Source organism: Lissotriton helveticus, chromosome 5_1 (genome assembly GCF_964261635.1).
Source record: "Lissotriton helveticus chromosome 5_1, aLisHel1.1, whole genome shotgun sequence".
NCBI classification, from domain to species: domain Eukaryota; kingdom Metazoa; phylum Chordata; class Amphibia; order Caudata; family Salamandridae; genus Lissotriton; species Lissotriton helveticus.
The window spans coordinates 1,207,241,224-1,207,263,815 of record NC_136065.1 but is presented as its reverse complement, the minus strand read 5'-3'; the positions used below and the strand labels follow the sequence as shown (position 1 = coordinate 1,207,263,815).

At 43.6% G+C, this 22,592-nt stretch overlaps 1 protein-coding gene across 1 annotated transcript in view; it reads left to right on the top strand.

Annotated features, from left to right (window-relative positions):
• Positions 1 to 22,592, top strand: part of CACUL1 (CDK2 associated cullin domain 1) — a 375,285-nt gene that overhangs the window by 278,894 nt on the left and 73,799 nt on the right. Inside the window, exon 7 of the mRNA XM_078643906.1 lies at positions 2,928 to 3,066. Coding sequence (XP_078500032.1) covers positions 2,928 to 3,066 — 139 coding nt within the window. The remainder of the gene's footprint in view (positions 1 to 2,927; positions 3,067 to 22,592) is intronic.

The following is a 22,592-nucleotide window of genomic DNA, read 5'->3' as shown; positions in this document are numbered from 1 at the left end:
GAAACTCACTTAATTAAAGCTTCCTTCTGCACTACGATTACCATAATGCATCCTAACACTTAAAGTAATAAAAGAGTCTGTTCCAGTGTAGACGTATTGAAAACATATCGGCATGTCTCTAAATAGTTCAAAACTTTCGGCGCATATCTGAACTCCTGCATAGTTCAATGTTGCACGATTCCTTTACAGATTGCTTCTGACGCTCCCAATAAAATAAACTTGCTGAGTGAAATGAGATGTTGCATCTTGCACGTGGTTCATGTCATTCTCTTCGAAAGGTGTGCAACCTATTTATATAAATTGTTGTTTATGATTCGGCTCCGCCGGGTTAGCACCCACACTATACTGGAACAAAAAGGATTTTTTCGAAGAGAATGACATGAACCACGTGCAAGATGCAACATCTCATTTCACTCAGCAAGTTTATTTTATTGGGAGCGTCAGAAGCAATCTGTAAAGGAATCGTGCAACATTGAACTATGCAGGAGTTCAGATATGCGCCGAAAGTTTTGAACTATTTAGAGACATGCCGATATGTTTTCAATACGTCTACACTGGAACAGACTCTTTTATTACTTTAAGTGTTAGGATGCATTATGGTAATCGTAGTGCAGAAGGAAGCTTTAATTAAGTGAGTTTCCGGCAGGTGATGATGACGTCGTGTAAATGGGAAGGTTTATTGGAGAGGAGGGGTGGTAATGGTGCTTTAAAGACCATGTGGTTCCGATAGCGGTAGGATATTCCCTGTCAGATCAGGAAGGAGGATGGATGTTTAGAAGCAGGTACGTGATGGGGGCTTACAGAATGAAAGCGTTCGAGCCTTTTTTTTCGCAATGATATAAAATGACTGTAAAACGGAAGTTGTGTTTAAAAGGGAAGATTGATTAGTTATAAAGCACGACAGGGGAGCCAAGAGAGAGTGAGAAGCACGTTTCAGTTATGTGGGGGGAAGCAGGTAGAGGGAAATCATCTTTGTTGAAGGGTCTGAGGGAACCACTATGCGGGGAATGGGTCTAAAAAGGAAAGGGTGAGTCTATATGAGGTAATAACATATGAGGATACAGGCGACGAGCACTAGGATAGTTTAAGAATCACACCAGAATTTAAAGCACAAATGCATTTTTAACCAAAAGAGACAACTTCATTAGATATTAAGTTTGAGTTTAGCGCGGTATTAGATTACATAATTGTGGTTTTAAAATGAGTCTCAATTGATAATCATGTAATGATGTACATATAATGGCGCAAAGCATATTAATACTTGTTTACATTGATTTTACAGTTACCCCTGACGAAGGGCCCTTGGAGGCCCGAAATGCATTGGGTGTTTTTAAATAAACTGCTTTGGATGAAATATGCACTTGTACGTATTTTTGAATGAAGAGGCACGGATGGCCCATCATAAATATGAGAAACCCAGGAAATTGGCTTTAAACTTGCACGTGGATTAAAAATGATTATAAATGAGGAAAGATGTTAAAATATGGATTAATAAGATTCAAACGGATGAAAATGAATTATGAAAACTGCAAATGCAGCAGCAATTGTGCCATGGTTGGGGGCACTATCGCAGTGTCCCACTATTGTGCTCAGCTTGCTTCATCAGCATTGCTCCCTTTTGTTCACTTCTTTGCCAGTTACTATGCTTTCTAGCTACTTCCTCTTCTTGCTTCCCAGTACCCCCCCACGCTGGTCTTGTCTCTGCATCTTCAAGGCAAAAGATATATTAGGAGAAAACTTAATGTCAATGAGGAGCTGTAAACGTCTCTCTGTCTTGTGTAACTGTACATTCATGCTGGCTTATTAATCTGCATGATCCGTGAATAATAACAGCTTGATTTTGTATGTAGAACTACATATCAGTCTTCCTCCGTTTCCAAGTACTGTTTACAACAGAACTATACAACTATTATCCAATTCATGATATTCAATGTACTGTCTTTTGAAGGTGGAAGTCTGTCAGCATTACCAAGATTTCTTTAAATGACTGAAGTTGATATGTAACGCATAACAGCCTATATATATATTTTTAGCATTGCATAGTTTTTGTTCAAAAGTGGGCATGTTAAAAATGGTATTCAAATGTGCACATAAAAAAAGGGTATTATGATATTGCATAGAGAACAGCCAGGAGCAGGAACACACCAGCGGCTGTTTGCCACCCTGGAGTACGAAATAAAAAGCAAATCTTATTTAACACCAATAAGGCAAGATAAATAATGGCGTGTATCAGAAACTCAGTGGAGAAGAGAGGGACTTGGGCTCACTGTACTGAAAGATATCTGCAAAAGCAGATTTTTATACAGCCTACCACTGTAAGATGACGGGGCAGCCAGCTACTCTCCTTAAACGCATTCACCAGACACTACCATTCAGAATCAAGTGCTCGGCTAGAGGTGCTGGTGTCAGCGCCATTTAGCAAAGGATACTGTTTGCTATTGAAAGCACATCTTTTGTCTCCGTAATCAACTCAGGCTGTGAAAAGGCACTTTATGGACCGGGACCTTGTTTTGCAGCTTTATCTTATTCATGCTAATGATAATGAACGTATCTCCCCTGCTGCTGGTAGAGTGTAAAAGGTTTGTTGCGTTATACACGATCTGTACATAGAATTTGAAGAAGCCACTACTGACTCGAAGTGTGTTCTGGATAAAGCTGGACGTCATAACGGAGTCTCAGTACAGAACTGCCTTAAGTTGATTCTCGCATGATGCTGTTTTTCGAAGTTCTACTCGCCTAACCTAGCTGCTGGAAGGTATTATCGTGCACAGGTCTGACCTTGTACCAAACCTCAGTCAGCAATGTTGTTACAATTGCATTTGTCTAACTGCTGCCAAAACGTGTTTTTTGTACTAAGACTTGAAGTGATGTAATGTTACCCGCACTTCGTCACAACACGAAAGTAATGCCTTGCTTTCTTCATGCAGAGTGGGTCCAGTTAGCACCAGCTTTGTTCTCCAAATTCATCCCCAACATTCTCCCACCCGCAGTGGAATCTGACCTGCTGGAGTATGCTGCTCAAGACCAGCTGTTTCAACGGGAGCTCATACAGACCGGATTCACGAGGTACGGCACTGGTGAGACCCAGAAACCTGTAGAGAGCTACACCATGGACTAACTGTCTACACACCTGTTTGCTTGGAGACTGGGAGAGAATCTGTTAACCTTGGCTTTCAAATTGCTGAAAGGATACACAGTCCACAACCTTTGGTTATGGAATTAAAAAAAATCTAAATATACCCATAGAGGATATTACACTAAGAACTCCATGTGTTATTGCCAGGTAGCTCACAGTTTGCATAGATCTCAGTTAGACTCCCATTTGCAGAACTAAGATTAGTCACAATTTCTGTCCAGCACAAAATAGATACCCGTTTTATTGCATTAAGGATAAGAATAGAAAGGTGAATAGCGTTGACTGGCCTATTAAAAATGCCACCTTAAATTAGAGACCTGACTGTTAAATATTCTTCAGATCAGAAGAAGAGTGAACGATGTTTTGTGTGATGAGCACCTTTAATAATGAGCAGTTGCAGCCTAACACACATTTATAAGCACCCGCCAAGGATGATACTTTAAGTATTGCAGTGATTATGTGTTAGGATTAGATGTCACAAGTTTGAAAGTTAGGCGAATAGACAGTATAGCAGGGGTGCAGGCTGATTTAGAACCGATGATCTAATAGGAAATATATATATATATATATATATGTTTTAGAATTTTGCCCTTGAAGAATTATGTTAGATTAGAAGGCCTCATAATTCAGCACGAGGAGAGTAGTGATGGGTTTGGTGTGCTTGAGGGTCCAAGAATGGTTGTGCAAACATTTGCAGCTGAAAGTATTTGGCTGTAGTATGAATGTTTATTGATTCTTGGGCTTTGGTCTTTTTTTCACACTGTTACTTCGATTGTTGCATCTGAATTTTAACTTTTACTGTAAATACATAGGTAGTATACACGCTAATATAAAAGTAAAAGCAAATGGAAAGTGCACATTAAGTAAGCTATCTTATGTATTAAAACAGAAAAAATTAATATTGCTCTTACAGCTGTAAGTCGAGGGTTATCTTATCATTTTTGTTAGATAAATGTAACATAATGTAGTGCCGGTTGTCATGGACAAACTCAACCATGTGGTAGTGCTACAAGCAAAGAGTGAGAGGTTCTTGCGTCCTGTTCCTTACACCTCTTAAAATGGCTGGACCGCCAGGTCATTTCACTTGTGGTGAACCCCCTGGCTCTGTCTCTGAGCAACAGGGTAGATGCACTCCGCAGCCGATGCCTAGCGAACCAGGAGTGGTAGATAAGACCCAGAGGTGTTGCAGGGCATCTCCCATCAATGTGACAAACCATGACACAATCTTTTCTCCATTGCCGAGAGCACACAATGAAAGCACTTTTGTATGTTGGAGTTCCCAAAAAGGCTCTCTGAGACCAATTCAGCCTTGAGTGGATCTTTGGGACTCCTGAATGCTGAGCCCAAGTCATAGTTGCAGCGGATTGTGCTGGGAGGGTGTAATACCCAGATCATCTATCTTCCAAAAAAGGTGCCATTTCAGGAGGATCTTCAGTTGCAGCAGCATGGGCGGGTGCTGCACCCGGGCCTTCGCAATCTGCATCTCCATGCATGGAGATTGATCAGTGGCAGTTGAGTACATTTGACCTCCCTCCTGAAGTCATTAATGTCATCTTGACGTTGAGGCGTCCCTCTATGCATTCGGTGTACGCCAGACTTTGGAACACATTTGTGGCTGGAGGCGGCACCTTCCTAATCTATCCACTGTAAACTATGTAATCTTATTTTTGTTTTTTGTTTTGTTCTTGGCCCAGCAGAGACTTGCTTTAGACGCTGTTGATGGATATTTGTCAGCTCTTTCGGCTTTTTTGTATTTGCCGAATAAGCCTTTTTTATTTAAATCACCTGTTTAACAGATTTTAGAAAGGTTTGCTACCTTTGTTTCTGAAAGAAAAAAACCAAAACCTTTGTGATGCCACTGTGGGACTTGACTTTAGTTTCACTTTTTCATGCCCACTCTCTTTGAGCTGGTGCGCAGTTGTCCATTAAGACTTTTGATGTTGAAAGAGGTCTTTCTCATCACCATAGCACCTGCTAGGCATGTAAGAGCTACATGCTCTTTATGTCAACCAACCTCTTAAAACATTTTCACATTAGTTGGTGTTGAGGACTCAAGCTTCTCTCTTCCAAAAGTTGTTACTCCGTTTCGGGTGAGGCAGGCAATTACCCTTCTACCATTTTTTGCTCAGCCTCATCACTCTAGGAAGGAAGAGAAACTCCATCATTTGGACACCTTAGAGCTTTTATATAGATCACACCAAAGAACATCTGGTGGACAATCAGCATTATGGGGTTCTCTGTGTCAAAGAAGGGTAAAAGCGTATCATCTCCGGATAGATTTTTATCTGCATAAGGATCTGCTATATGCGAAGCAGCTGCCAGAATGCTTACAGGCTCATTCCACCAGAGCTAAAGCTGCTACCACTGCATTGGCATGCAGCATGCCTGTCCTGAATATTTGTCAAACAATAGGGTGACCCAATATTCCCAAGGAACTGGGTATAATCAATAACACAATATAAATGTTCCTAAAGGAGTCATTCGTTAATCTTTGTTCAATTTTTTTGATTCTTGTCACAGCAGTGAACATCAATTTAAGAGTACTCTAGGGACATACATACAATTCATTAGTTATTTTATTGTATTATATCACATTCTTTTTCATTTGCATACATTTAAATCATATGTCAATTCATAAACGGCAACAAAACAAATGTACTGTTACTAATTTTTTCACTGTACAGTACTTATTGACACTTTTTGTGTTCAAAATATGGATAGTATTTACATATCTACCATATTCATCTTTCACCAACTATATACAAATACAAATTCCGTGCTTGTATATACAAAGAAGTGTCTTATCGTCGACGTTTCGGTCTCATATAGTATAATTCGTCGAGACCATCATCAGGACCAGTGTTGCACAATGAACCTATCATGAAACAATATATATCCAATCAGAATTCAAATGTATGTACATAATCTCGAGTAAATACTTTCGATCGTCTGCTCACACCTTAGTGAAAAACTATGAACTAGATATTCAAAATTTGTGCCAAGGAATTAAAAACCTATATATACAACAAATATTTACAGCTATTATACACCAAATTACCTATATTAAACCAAAAGCCCAGTGCGGTCATGCCCCAAGTTGACATGCACCCACACCTCCAGTGACAATGTGTATCATACAAATACTCACGACCATATAACTTGTAAATTCTTAAGTGGGACACAAAAATAATAATAACAATGAGTAAATGAGCTATCCGTACGTGTTGCTCATATTCCTAAACCATTATACGGGTACAATATAATTAGAGCCTCCTCTTACCTTCTGCCTCTTTGTTATACAAACCTAAACACAAGATGTAATATGTAGGTATATTTACTCATACTTATGAGTCCCTCCTTTATACATTATCAAATAAAGTTACTTACAGTTCGCAGGTATCTAAAGAGTGAAATCAATTTCCTCTTCGAATCTGTATGGAAAGACATCCAAAAGAGCACACATCAGCTAGCTATCGATAAAGGCCTCACTCGTCATACAATCTAAGCGTGTTCTAATGTGAGGACTTACTTGGTGACTACGAGTGAATCGCCTTAATCACTACCACAACCGGCAACAAAACGCCATCCGATATCGGCGTTTACCCGGCATTCAACAATATAGCACCGCGATCACGTGACCCAACCACGTGATATAACCTCCATCTTGGGATCACCGGTGTGCCTGACTCTCCATAGAGGATTGGCAGGCGGTCAGGCAAGCTATACGTTCGGTCAGTGAGTTAGCTTTTCAAAATCATGGATTGTAATTACAGAGTCATCACGCCAGTTACAGCAAAGACTAATTACAATTAAAACAACTTAACGACCCAAATCGACTATTCCTTCTTAGTGATTCATAGGCAGCCGCCTATCTAAAATCACATCACAAATGAATAAAGATGAATAATAAGGGAAAGCACCTTAAAACAGATATCTAAATAGTATCATTATTGTCTTTAAGTATAACTGATCAACAGGAGAACTCACATAACTCCATTGTTAATATATCAGTTATCAGAAATTTCAAATTTCAACGGAGGCTCGCCAGCACATGCCACTCCACAAAGGCATTTAATCCCTTGGCAACAGTATTGGCAGACCAAATCCACCTATTTTCTTTTTCGGTGAGCAGGCGAACTACATCACGTCTTCTTTTAGATTGTTTTACAGCTTCTAGGACAAACCATTGCATCTGACAGGGGGAATGTTGTTTTTTTATATAATGTTCCACCAAAGGTGCTGTTTCAATTTTGCATCTTATTCTAGATTGCTGTTGCATTATACGTTTTTTAACCTCTTGTGCCGTTTTTCCTATATAGTACAAGGAGCATGGGCATTTAATACAATACATAACGTTCTTAGTTAAACAGTTTGTATGTTGCTTCATAGTCCAATTTCTTCCATTTATGCAGCAAAACTTTTTTACACACGTCATTTCACATGCTACACAAGATCCACAGGGGTAGTGTCCCACCACAGACGCTAAACCCCAAATGCTTTGAATTGTACTAGTGCTTGGTTCTTTGTATGTCTGATATATATTGTTTCATGATAGGTTCATTGTGCAACACTGGTCCTGATGATGGTCTCGACGAATTATACTATATGAGACCGAAACGTCGACGATAAGACACTTCTTTGTATATACAAGCACGGAATTTGTATTTGTATATAGTTGGTGAAAGATGTATATATGGTAGATATGTAAATACTATCCATATTTTGAACACAAAAAGTGTCAATAAGTACTGTACAGTGAAAAAATTAGTAACAGTACATTTGTTTTGTTGCCGTTTATGAATTGACATATGATTTACATGTATGCAAATGAAAAAGAATGTGATACATACAATTCATTAGTTATTTTATTGTATTATATGTCCCTCGAGTACTCTTAAATTGATGTTCACTGCTGTGACAAGAATCAAAAAAATTGAAAAAAGATTAACGAATGACTCCTTTAGGAACATTTATATTGTGTTATTGTCCTGAATATTTGTCAGGCGGCTACGTCGGCATCCGTACATACGTTTAAGAAGCACTGCCGATAGAATGGTCTTGTCCCATGAGGCGCATTTCACTTGCCTAGGCCTTCAGGACTTTCTGGTATGAGCTAGTTTACAGACCCACTACTTGGGGACATACTGGTATGATATCTAGTCACAAGGGGAGGAATCTGAGATTAGAAATATCCATCAGAAGCATAAGTCACTTACCTTTAGTAAAAATCTTTCTGGAGGATACAGATTCCTCACCGACCTTCCCTTTCACGTCCCTGTTTTGTGAAGTGGACTTTCTTTTTTTCCATTCTTCTAACTAAAAAGATCTACACATTGGTCATGCCAGTCTGATCGGTTTTGTGTCTGAGGGCACAACACTACCTACAGGCATGCAGGGGTTTTGCTTTAAAGTTTCCTTATCCAGTCTGATGCCTGGGAAATATTCACAAGGTGAGGAATCTGTGTATATATAGCGTATCCACCAGAAACATAGTGATCGGTGACAGGTAACTTGTTCTTTGTTCGTTTTTGGCTTGCACTCCCCGTTTGGTTGCTTTCGCATATTTTGTTTTACTTTTCAGACTGGTCCAGATGTGGCGTCCAGTCTGACATCGGAGCTATACATCCTAGGGAGCCTTCTCACATATCCCATGTCACCTATATTGATGCTGTAGTATCATGTATGCATGCATCCCATGTGACTAACTCTGGCAGCCTGCATATTGGAAGCATCTGGCCCAAGAGCCCCTTGCCTACAAAAATGCTCTACAGGTGTAGCGATGTACTGTTTGGCGGGCAGTCGTCAACACTGTCGAGATACCAGCACTTCGGGTGGATGCATTACTGTACGTGTACAAAAGGGTTCTCCAGTGCTATTTCCTGGACACTGGTGGAGCCAGGTGCCTCTATATAAACTATTTTTGGTTAGCTATGAGCCAATTATCATGTGACCTTTATAGAAACGGTACTCTTACTTGTTGGTAGTTGAGGGTAATGATGGTGTGCATTTGATTTCTTTATTAGTGACTGAACAGGTTTATACGTCATCAGGAACCAACAGTCCTTTTTGCTTTTAATTATGCCATAGGAAGGTACTAATAAACAATATAGATTTAATCATCCTCTATGTATTAACCAGAATAGGTCCCATTAACATATCCCATCTACCTAACAAACTTGGAGGGTTCCTTCTGTAAGCATGTTTTTCTGTTGAAAAGCTGCAGTGAGAACCCACTGTGAAAACGTTGTCAGTTGTTACATAGAGGAGGTGCCCAATGATGAAGCAAGCATCTTCGATTGGTGAGGGCCTTCGTTCCTTTGGGTGAAATCCCAGTAGGATTCATTACAACAGTTACACCCGTGATATGATTGGGTTATCCAGCTGTATCCTCTAATCCTTAACATAGTGTCAACTTCGTTTGTGATTGTGAAAATATATATATGTGTATATGTGTATATGTATAAATGTTCTAAGACTCTGACCTGCAAAACTGAGTACGCCATGTATGTGTTGGAGTGCTCCTGTGGACTAAAGTACATTGGCAGCACTAAAATGCCAGTCCACAAGAGAGTGCTCCAACATATGAGAGCCATCACCAATTTTGACTCCAGCTATCCATTGGCTCGCCATTTCAGGGAAGTCCACAATAGCCAAATATCAGATCTTAAATATTTTGTTGTGGATTCTATACCACCCCCAAAACGAGGTGGTAATAGAGAGGCAAACCTGAGAGAACTTGAAACCCATTACATCTTAGTTTGATAGCAAGAGTCAGAATGGCCTCAACACCACAGAGGACCTATATACATGGCTCTAATAGATCAGACTGAGGGACCATATCAGCAATAATATCAGGCACTACTGTAAAAATACAAATGTACAAACACTTTTTACAGTCTCACATTGATGGTTAACTGCCTAAAAATGAAAATTTATAGGATTATCCCAAATTAAATGAAGTTATCCATCTATGTTTTTATGTCACGCGCAAACTCTATAGCTTTTTCCACTGAAAAAAACATAATAGGAAAACAATAGGCACTATATCACTTTAACGGTGTTAATGTTATTCAGCACTTAGGCACTTAACTATTCATATATATATTTTTTAACACTGTTTACATGCAATGTTTTAGACAACTGTTTTTAGCTGTTCTGATAGGATATATGTGAACAATACTTGTTTAGTAGTTGTGATACATTGGTTTTATAAGATGTAAACATATACATGTTTTACCAATGACCATTTTTTTTTTGTTTTAGGTATTTATTGTATTTATTGGCCACAACCAATAACAGTTCTGGCTTTTAAATATTTTAGATATTTATTATATCTGTGGGCCAGAATAAATATTATTATCCTGTATTTAAACAGCTATCAAATTGCAATTATCAGTGTGGAATAGCATATACAAATAATTATTACGCTATTTTTTGAATGAATTCAACATGCATTATGCAGTTAAAAGAAAGACTTAGGAAATGCAAGTCTGTTGTTTCTGTCGTCCATTGCACTGTCACTTTAAATGTGGGGAAAATGCATTGACATGTCATGTGATCAAGGGCTCCCGAGCCCGAAATGCGTCATGGCAGCATTTAAGCACTGAAATAAATCTGCACGAAGGAATAGGAGTCCCTTTCACTTTTTGCAAGTCTGCGGAGTAAGGGCTGCAAGCGGGAACATTGAAATGTATATACACACGTATGTATGTATGGATCTATATACACACACGTATGAATGCATATATATAACACACGTACGTATGTATGTATGTGTATATATATATATATATATCTATCTATATATATATATATATATATATATATATATATATATATAGATAGATAGATAGATAGATAGATATATATATACAACCTAGAAATTCACAAAAAAAGGTTACAAGGGTGTTATAGATAGGGTCAGGTTTCGCTCGTACAAAACCAGAGAAATTCAGCAGTTATAATTAGCTGTGCTAACTAGACCTCGTGCCCCGCAGTGCACTGCTTATGACCCCACATCTTACATCACTCATGACATGGTCAGTGACATCATAGGAGGTACCAGGAGGGCTTCTTGGACCCCAAGGACCCTCAACAGTAAAGTGGACTTCATCCCCCAACCAGTAGTGCAACACAAGACACGTTTGCAGAGTGGTGGAGAAAGGGGGGCCTTCTTAGCAATCCCGCTGTGTGGGACTTACATGGAGATAACAGAAGGGTAATTGGCCCCCAAGGACATCCTTGAGGGCCAACAACCCCGCCTGTTACCTCCATTAAGTCCCACGCAGCAGGATTGCTGAGATTGCTGATGCCCACTTTCTCCACTACTCTGCAAACGCACCTCCTGGTGCATTACTAGTAGGGGCATGAAGTACCCTTGGCTATTGAGAGTTCTTAGGGGCCAACTATTCCTCCTGTTAACGCCAGCAAGACTCACACATTGGGTTTGCTGAGAGGTTTTTGGTGGGCACGCCCCCTTTATCCACCACTCCTCAAATATGCCTCCTGGCGCACTACTAGTTGGGGGAAGTCCCTTTGGCTCTTGAGGGTCCTTGGGGCCAACTAGCACTCCTGCTACTTCCAGTAAGACCCACACAACTGGATTGCTGAGGGGTCGTCGGAGGCCATGCCCCCTTTCTCCACCACTACCACTCTGCGAATATTCCTCCTGATGCACTAATGCTTGGGAAAGTAGTCCACTTTAGTCCTGAGGCCCTCAGGAGGCAAGGGGACCTCACACACCCCACCCACAAGTCTACGTCAAACTTAAAAGAAAGAAGAAAAAAATGAAACTACGACAGGGTCCCTTTTGCCCCCAATATCTGTGGCGTTAGAGTATTCCTACCATGCCCCCTTTTTTTATTTTATACTTTTTGTGGGAATTCGGCTTCAAGCAGTGTCCGAAGATGGCTGCCAACACTTCCTGGTTGAAGTATTGGCAGCAAATCACATTTTTGTAGGATCCGTGAGTCCACTGCAAGGACTTGCTTCCCCAGATTCCTATATTTTTCAAACTTTAATTTCTCTGAAACTACTGAACGGATTTACACAAAATCACAAAAAGCACTCTTTCTGGACCAGCATCTAGCTTTCTGTCTAATGTTGTGTAATTCTGTTCAGCAGTTTAGGCTGTAGTCTAAAAGAGAGATTGGCCCGTATTGTGCTGGGCTATTAGTCACCCTTCTTGAATATAGGTACAATAAGAGTCTCAGGCCAGGTTTGCAAAAAACCTTTGTCCCGGCAGGATCTGAAGAGCAAGGTAAGGATGGGGCCCCCAAAGGTCAGTGTTGGACTTAAACAAGTTAAGAGGGATCCCATCCGGGCCCGGGGTTTACCACCGTTGCTTGTCTTCAGTGCTACAACTACTTCGTCCAAGGTAAATTCTGGATAGTTCTTTCTGTTTGGTGATAAAGTAGTAGCAGACACACTAGAGGAGGATGCAGTGGTCAATGAAGTCGCAATGTAATTCTTAGAAGAATATGAAATTTGTAAAATGGGATAGCCAAGCGGCCTCAATGATGGTTATCTCAGTTCGTTGGCAGTCCCCGGAATCATAAGAAGGAGAATTAATAAATCGCCAGAACATGATGTTATTAGACAAACTGGCTTAAAGTAGTCAATTCCAGGCATCCTCGTACAAGCTTTTTTTACATTGATTAATGGCCAGTTTATCTGCGAGTCTGCATTCCTGGACCATCTGGACCTGTCTCGTTTTTTTGGCTAAGGCTCCTTTAGGTTTCTATGGGTCAAAGTACATGCCGAATCAAACCAGCCAGAATGACCTGCCCTAGCTTTGCTCCGGTAAATGTAGAGCCCTTCACCAATGCCCTTTTTTATAAGGTCAAACGCTTGTGTAAACTCGTGCGCCTCTGTATTCTCATCTAGGCACAGTTCAAAAGCCTCCATCTCTTTCCGAAATTAGTTTTACTCAAAATTGGTTGGATCCACCAGAGACCATCTCAGTACATACCCGTTACGACTGGAAATACCAATATTCTCCAAGAGAGTGACTCTGAGCTTCCCCCCTCTGTGTAAAAGAGTTGGTATTTAGAGTTACGCTTTGGGGAAAATGATCACGAATTGCAATGTCCTGGATCGAGAATCCTAGAACCAGCTCAGAATAGCGCTGGGTAAATAATAAAAAATCTATCACACTATTCTCACCTCTGCCACTATAAGTGCGTCTCACTGTAACCGGAGTACTAGTAAGCTCATTGCAAAAGGACATATTAAGTTTCTTCTTTCAAATCGGTTTAATTGAAAATACAAAACAATACAACAATCAGAATAACATGAAGATTAAGAAAGTAGAAAGAAATAAAAAGAGAAAAAAAAGGCCAGAGGGAAAGGGAAAGACGCATCATTGAAGACTCCAGAATTTCAGCAAATTTAAACACATAAGGCAAAGCTATTGCATATTACAAATCTTTTATATATAGAAGGACATTACTCTGGGAGAAAAAGCATTGAACATGCGAGGAGGGACTAGGTGGTGTTGGGACCCGTACGGAGAGAGACAGATTATGTTTAAGGAGTAAATCGTTTAAGGTGTCCCCATATTCTGAATGGGAAAAGTGAGTAATATCACTTTTATTGGGAGACGTCATGCCACAGACCTTATTAGATGGATGCGGGCAGGTTCGTACGTTAAAATCTCCACCCCAAAGGATAATTGGGTTCTTACAGTCAATTGGGAAAGCGGTCTCCTAATCATGATCTAAACGATGAAGAACTGTAATGATTTCCCGAGTACAGGCATTATAAAAGTTTACAATAGCCAGGGAGCAATGTGCAGAAGTTTGAAGAATGACCATTTGATAAAACACACTAGTAGCAATCACAGCAGTGACACCCACTGTTAGCCTGAATCACTGGGCAGTGATATGTTTTGAAGCCAGTTAAATGTATTGGGTACACTGACCAGGTTTTACGAAGGCATAAGATGTAGAACTTAGATGTAAAGTCGGATCACTCAGTTGTAGTACTTTTATTGGGTAAGCCAGAGACATTACAATACAAAGCTGTGTTGGCTACCGCGGGAGACTTAACAGCAACAGAGAATGCCCTCAGGGAGAAAGGGTCAGCAGCGATGCAAAGCTTGGGAGACTCAGCAATGCAAAGATTGGGAGACACACAGACCTCAACAATTTCCGAACAGGGAACCCATGCAGTAATCTATAAATTGTTATCCTGTACATATGTGCCCTGTATTCTCTTTTTAGTGAAAACCTAACAGTTCTGGAAAGTCATGCAAGTGTCCCTGGAAGTGGACAAAATTGCACAGAATGCCTGCTTACTGCCCCCAGAGGAGCTTGAGGCCATGTTCATGAGTCAGTCTAGGCCCAGCCTAAAACTGAAGTATCCAGATGATGGTCTAGTGAAAGACAACATTGAAGGGGTAAGAGGCTGCACTATTCATTTGACTGCAGCATGGTGGAGATTCTTCCTTTTGAAGAAGAGCAGAAGACACATGGGGCAAAGAAGACCCCAAATCATCCCACGGCCAAATTGTATGCAGGGTATGTCCTAGGTAAGACTTTATTATGCTACAAAGATGGGGCCTTCAGATTGAAGAGAAAACACAAAAACATCCTTGCTTGGTTATCCTTCTAAAATGATTTTTACAGGGCATGGTTTAATTTTCCCCGGGAACTCAGTGGTCTGTCAGTCATAGTACTATTACCACTCGCAAACGGGACCAGGGAACACAAACTGGCGCACTTTTTTAATCCAGCTTCACACCGATTAGGATGAGGCTTTTGAGCAGTTTTTCACCTGCTATTAAAGTGCACACACAAGTGGTACAGATTCTGTGGCTGCCCCATCCTGCCTGTTTATTACGGTGTGCAGTCACTTAACACCCATTACATCTTGCTAACACTCTCATCCAGAAGGTAGAACATAGTGTCAAATGGGCAAAAGTGTGTTTAGTGTGGCTAAAGTACCATCATTGCATACTAAATGGAGCTCCACCCGTGACATCCTTTGGAGTAGGGGGGAATATTTCAATGCATGTTCTCCATTCCTTTGTTCCAAGTTGGTGAAACAAGCTCCATCCACTATTGCGCCTTTGCTCTACCACAGCACTTGTAAAGGTGAACAATAACCGGAAGCACCCTACACTTTTATCATCGTAGCCGTCAAGCTGACCTATCCAACATAAGCCCTTTAAACAATACACCTAAAAAATGGAGCGTAACACAGAAATCAGTCTCTGCTTCCTTTATCCACTGCACATATGAAAACAAAGAAGACTTGCATACATGACTAAATCTTCTAATGCCAGCAAGAAATAGTGTTGTTGTTACTGTTTAGTCTTTGATGAATCCACAGCAAATTACCTGCATACAAGAAACCATTGACTTACTTGACTTGAATACATTTGCATTCTCTGAATCAGTGAGAGTCCATTTCTCTTGGATAAGTGTTTGTTCATCTTGAGAACAATGAACTTCTCCACGTTACTGGTGGACAGAGTTGTCTTTTGTGTTGCCAATGGCTCAGGCAGCACTGAAACCCCTTTTTGAATCAATACTGGTTAGCAAGCAGCTTAGGTTTTAGGTGGATGCTCTAGCAAGTGCTGCCCCCAGACTCTTCCTCCACCATCAGGATGTACAAACCAGTACCATTTTGCTGAGTTCTCACCATCTCCAGAGTATTGAGCCCACTTTGTTATTATGTGCTTTACTGTATTCCCTAGGAGGAAGTCTGACAGAAAATCCAAAGGAAATACTATCTGCTTTCTTAAGTGCCTACAATGGTAGTTGTTCCTTCCTTTACTGTGGCGAGTTATGTTCCAGTTATGGGAGCTTGTGCTACAAATTTAGCTTCTCATCTTCTCATTCCAACCAAGTATGATTGATATCTATCTTTCGGCATCTTGGCATGCAAGTGCAATTGAATCACAACATAATAATGCACATAATCAGGATCCTTTACTTATGCCCTCCATAGAAAAGGGGACTCCAATATATTCAGTGCAAACTATCTGATAGGGCAGTTTCCCAACAGGAGTTCACAGCATGTCTTAAAGTATACAGTTTGGATCCAGCAATGTATATTTATTCAGACGACAAAACAGCATCAAATTGATGATTCAGTAAGCTAAGACTTTACAGTTCCAGAGACTTGTGCAGCTGACTTGGATTGGCGCTAAGGCAATATTCTACTAGTAAGCATATGCCTTACAGAGAATTCGGTGGGGAACTTTGGAGCAAGACCTTGCATGTGTTGTGTCCTGCTATTGACTAAAAATGCCTACCAAGTCCTGAGCTCTGGCCCTAATGTAAGCTTTGCCACTTAGCATTACTTAATTATAACAATTTAGTCTCTCAAAGTAAGGAGTACTATTGATATGCCCTTCAGTCCTATCCCACACCTTAAGCCCCTTTACTCGGCCACCTCAGTACAAGTGCGTTGAAGGTTAGTAGGTGTTCATTAGCTGCTTGTGAGTGACTTCACACCTGTGCTATGTATTCATATTTGTCATAATTTATTTGTTTAAATGTTTCTGTAGTGCTGACATAAACGAAGAAGGATGTTGGCACACTTTAAAACAAGCATTGGGAAAGCCAGTAGGTTTCACCTTTGCGAAACCTATTTGTTTTGAAATGTTTTGTTGACATGTTGCACAGTTGCTGGAGCTGCTGTACAACATGGCTTACAGTTAAACAAAATAAAGCACTGACGCATCCATCGTTGACCAGTAACAATCTTAAAATGAATGCTAATACGTCTGCCGTAGTGCCGCCCAGTGTTGTTGGATGACCCCTTGTTTCAACTGAAGGTGACCGAAGGATTAAAAATAGCATCCTTAATGTTAGTTGCAAACCTAAATAATTTTTTTTTTGTCATACTGTTAATAAATCTGTCCAAAGTATTCTCTTCCCACACCCACCTAATTATAAAAAAAATGCCATTCTCAGACCTTCAAGGCCAGAGAGCCCCAAGAGACAAACAAGCCGTGATGTGAAACAAAGTAACTGGCCACGCAAAGCCTCTTTCACGATGCACTAAAAAACAAAAAAGCAACCCTTCAAGTACAAGCAAGTGAAAATGATTGAGCAATGAGCATACTGTGCAGTTTGAAAAAGTAAGTTTGAAAAAAAGCCATAGCAGGGCCTCATTCAATTAATGAAAGCATAAAACTGTTGTGTTGGTAAATTACATGAAGACTCTTCCAGTTGTATGCGCTTCTTACTTTACAAAAACGTCGAAGATTCGTTTTGCAGACCAAAAGGCATGTATGCGTGTGCAAATGTTTCCCCCAACACACTTTTACACCACAGAGTAAGGTCCTTGCCACAACTAGTTAAATTTACTTTCAGAAAAACGACTGGAGCAGGACCACTTCATTTGGTGACGTCTTAAATGATTGGCAGGGATGGTGGGCGTTGTGAAGCTTCAGACTGTTTTAAACATGGACGTCATCTCCGGCTGTTCAACACCTGGCCTCAAAGATTTTAAGTGGTTTTATTTCTACACAAATGGAGGCTTAGATACACAGGGATAGCTAAACCAAATACCCCCTAATAGAGAGGTGTAGCTACATAGTGAAGAGAGGGTAAGGTGCCAATTTGATCCAACTTGAAGCCCAACTTATAAATAACTCTAATTTACAACACGTTTTCATACATACATGCTTTCACTTCTCTTCAGTTGTTAGTAAGGGATTGTACTGTGCTCACAATGTGCTGTGAATAACAAAATGGACTGTACTTTTGAGGTTTTCAGCAATGGCATGATTGAAGAGCCAGAAGCTGAGAGAAGCACGCAAGAAGGAAGAAAAAGAAAATGCACAGAGATCAACTCAGAAAAATAATCTAATGGCAGTCCGCAACCAGTAGGTAATCATAACCTTGAAGGCCATTAGCAATCTCTGTAGAGGACATGCTGTTCTATGCAGAAAGATGCTGCTATGTCATTTAGGGCTATTCTGACACGCATATGATTCCTATCCATTGACATTTCCCAACGTAGAGTACAGCGTGCTCTATGTACACAAAGCTCTAGCAGCACACTCCACACATCTTAAGATATTGATCTATACAGACTATCAGCAATGGAGATGTGATCCAATTATCCAACTTAGTCACCCCCACTAGAATCAGGTAAAGAACATTTACAGACAGCCAGGACGTCTATAGTCTAGCAGCAGCATTTATCTTAGTGTGTGTGTGTGTGTGGTAAACAGGCTGCCATCACCAAATCACTTCTCAGTTTTACACTGGCTAACTGTGGCAACTTTTTTTAGGCTCAAGGCTACCACTATCCCTCGAACCATTGAAGGGCTGGTTACTTTGTTTCACAACAGATGGATGATGAAATGTACCAATACAACAGTTTTATGCTTTCATTAGGTGAATGGGGCCCTGCTATCACTTTTTTTTCAAACTTACATTTTAAAGTGCACAGTATTCTCAGCCACTTCACCTTGGCTGAGCTGATGAGGTTTAAGTGTTGCTGGCTTCTTTTAGTGCATTATGAAAGAGATTTTAAGTGGATATTTCCACCAGCTGGTAATGAAGTGGGGGACTCTTCAACCTCAATCTCTTAGTATAGTCCTCAAAAAGGATCCTCCAGGGGGGCGTGGCTAGCAGCCGAGCATGGCGGCAGCTTAACAGCGGAGCTCCGTGAGAGAGGCGATATCCCCCGTTGATCCGCCGCACTGATCCGTTTCAATTCTTCACCCCGGTGGGGCTGACCGGGTCCGGAGCCGGGCGGAATCCCGCAGAGGCGTCTGACGGGCTGACGAACACCCGCGACTGACGGAGGACGATCCGGCGCGGTGAGGCCTGCGTGAGGTGGAGAGCCGCGGCCTGCCCTGGAACTGTAGACCGGGCGGAAGTGAGGTGTAGGCGGGGCTCGGGAGCAGGAAGTGGTCGGTGCCCGGGACCTGGGGACGCCGCAGCGGAAGGAGGTAGCGGCGATACACAGGCGCCCAACGCCAGGCGCGGAAGACATACCGGCGCCCCGCCGGGACCTCGGGGAAGCCCCCGGACTGAGGCTGCGACGCCCGAATCTCCAGTCAAACCAAGAGCAAAAGGAAAGAGAGCCGGCGAGCAACGTACGGTAGGGAGTGAAGGGCGTCACTGGGGACCCCCTCTCCCCCCCCCCCCCCCCCGCGGGATACCTGGAGCAAGGTGGTGGAGGCCAGGCACAATCAGAAGGGCCCCCCTGACGAGGATCAATAATCTGCCGGAATCACACGTGGGCATCTAGCGCCGCGGACACACACACAGTCTGCACCCCCTGGCGGCGGGCCCCCCCCACAGCGAGCAACTGGCGGTGTGAGGTGGAGTGTGGGGACAGCCAAGTGGGACGGAGGCTGCTAGAACTACGCAGGGGCACCCCAATAACCTGTGCACTGGGGCAGCTCAGGACTTAGTGCCAGAGGCGCTGCTTACACCGCCGGGATCCTGGCTGCCTCCCCCCCCTTGAAGTGATCCTGACCTTAAGTGACCACGGGACAGTTGCAGCCGGATAGCAATTTTTGGAGGCTGGGAGGGGGGCCGTCGCTTGCACCTGGCGGACAGAGCCTGAGGACACGACGACCACGCGATCCAGAAGTGGGGCAGCCACGAGACAGGCCATGTCAGGGAGAGGCCCCAAAAGCAACGCCGTTCAGGCAAAACTGGACAAATTTGCATACGATAAAGGCGCCCAGCCACCGGTGGAGTCCCGTACTTCGTCGGGCGGGCCTCGAGAGGGGGAGGGCACGAAGAAACCGACGCTGGAGGATGTGATGCGTGCCTTAGCACAGGTGCAGACCACTGTGGGCTCCACTGCTACAGAAGTCACCCTGATCAGAGCTGACCTTCACAAGATGTCTGAAAGAGTAAAGCAGGTGGAGGTGGTGACGAAGTCCCTGGTGGCGGATGTTTCTGAATTACAGCTCGCAATGGAGAAAATGGCGGCCGAAAACAAATTCCTCAGAGACAAGATGGACGATCAGGAAGGGCGCTCGAGGAGGAACAACGTCCGCATTTTGGGAGTGCCGGAGTCGGAAGGAAAGGGGGCAACCGACCTATTTGTGGAGGACCTGATCAAGACACACCTGCAGCCGAAGGGCCTCTCTAGCTTCTTTTCGGTGGAGAGGGCCCATAGAGTGCCTGGTGGAACGCCCAAGCCGGGGGCGACCCCTCGGCCTATCCTGGCAAGACTATTCAACTTCCGAGACAGGGACGCCATCCTGCAGGCGGCGAGAGTTTCCCCACCTGTCCGTATTCAAGACTCGTCTATCGCCTTCTTCCCGGATTACACTGCTGAGGTGGCACGCAGAAGGAAGACCTTCTTGGAAGTCAAGAAAGCACTGAGGGCGAAGGAACTGCCGTACTCCATGATCTTCCCGGCGCGTCTCCGAGTGGAAGCAGAGGGCAAGGCCTGGTTCTTTGAGTCGCCGGAGGCAGCGCAGGACTGGTTGGAGGGTTGGAGATCCACGAATCACTCTCGTCGCACGAAGAGACAGGACCGGACACACAGAAACGACAGGCCTCCTGAATCGCGGTCACCCGGCAGGGAAGGAAGGAATACCTCACCGGCATTGGACAGTCAAGGCGCTGAAGGAGGGGTGGAAAGCTAATTCTACATGAGACGCTGGTTAACTGCCCGTTAAGATGCACTCTAGCGGGAGGACAAGCCTGAGAGCTGGGCCTGGAGGACTCACGGGGGGCAGGGATATCGCCTGCTCCGGAAGATTCTCCACCCCAGCGCGCAAGTACACTGTTGATGGGATGGGTTAAGCACTCTGCTAAGTTGGGGAGGCGGGCGGTTGTAAGTCCGTTAGGCAGGGAAGCAGGGAGGAGGGTGGGGGGTAGGGGTTGTTCACATGTTATAGTAGTTCCGCGAGCAAGGTCTAATGTTCCACTGGTACAGATACACACCCTGGGTCTGACACTGGGCGGGCGCACCCTGTGCCGAGGGCCCGGCTCCTACGCCTCGTATCACACAACACACAATGCAGGCCATACAATCACGAGCAGCTGAGGAGGTGACGCAGCGAGCCCAAGTAACGCCGCTCAAGCTCATGTCCTGAAATGTGCGAGGGTTGGGGGACAAGATCAAAAGGGGGTTGGTGCTGAATGCGGTGAGGAGACTGGGGCCAGCTTTGGTGCTCCTCCAGGAGACGCACCTTACAGGGTCTGCGACAAAGGCGCTTGATAGAAAAGGTTACAGGATGGTGACACACTCAGAGTTATCCACAGGTTCGAGGGGAGTGGGCATTCTGTTGAAGAAGTCAGCTCAGTTTATTACACTTAGCACCAAGGTGGATGCGCAGGGATGTTTCGCGGCGCTCCAGGGCCAATGGGAGGGGAGGCTATTGAATGTGGTCTCCGTGTATATCCCTCCGGCACTACACTCGGTCATGCTTCCGGAGCTGGGTAAATTCCTGCTGGGTCTGCCTGAGGGAGACACGATAATAGGGGGAGACTTCAACGCAATACTCGATCCCACTACAGACAGAATGCCCGTGATGGCACGTGCGGCCGGCCCCTCCCAGTTGCAGAAATACATGACGGCGCTGGGACTGATCGACATATGGCGATATTTACACCCCGTAGCGAGGCAATACACTTACCATTCCACGGTACACAACAGTCTGACGCGGATTTACTACTTCATGGCGCTGGGTGGGGGTTTACCACATATTGATACTGCTGAGATACACCCTAGAGGGATATCAGACCACTCACCCATCACTATCGAGCTCTCAACGCAGGAACGGAAGCGTAAAAGAATATACCCAATACACGCTTCGTACCTTGCCATCCCTAAGGTTAGTAAGACACTCAAAACAGCGACATCCCACTACTTTCGGGAGAACACTGAGTCAGTGGAGTCAGCGGCCACCCTCTGGGAAGCATATAAGACGGTGCTACGGGGACAGGCCATTGCCGCTATAACGGGGCACATAAGGGAAAAGCATCGGGAACGGGCGGAACTGGAGTTGGCACTGCAGGAGGCAACAGACACACACGAGGCAGATCCCACGCCGGACACCGCCCAGACGGTTCACCTGCACCAACAAAAGCTTAGGGAACATATTAAATTGCAGACGATGTCACAGATCACCGACACGGCCCATAGAATATACGACATAGGGGACAAGGCGGGGAGAATGTTGGCATGGCTAGACAAGAGGGGAGGCAGTGCCAGAGGAATACAACGCATTCGTGATAAACAAGGGCGGTTAAGCGCATGCCCGGAGGAAATAGTCGAGACACTAGCTGACTACTTTGAAGGGGTGTACACGCCAGCAGATACAGTGACAGCGGCTATGGCGAGGGCAGCACTGGAGAATATCCCCATGCCCGCGCTCTCCCCGGAGGAGGGAGCGGAACTAGAAGCGGCTATCACAAAGGAGGAGGTTCAAAGGGTGATTCACGCAGTCAGGCCGGGGAAGGCGACGGGGCCTAATGGCGTCCCGATAGAGTGGTTCCAGTCCGCAGCGGATGGG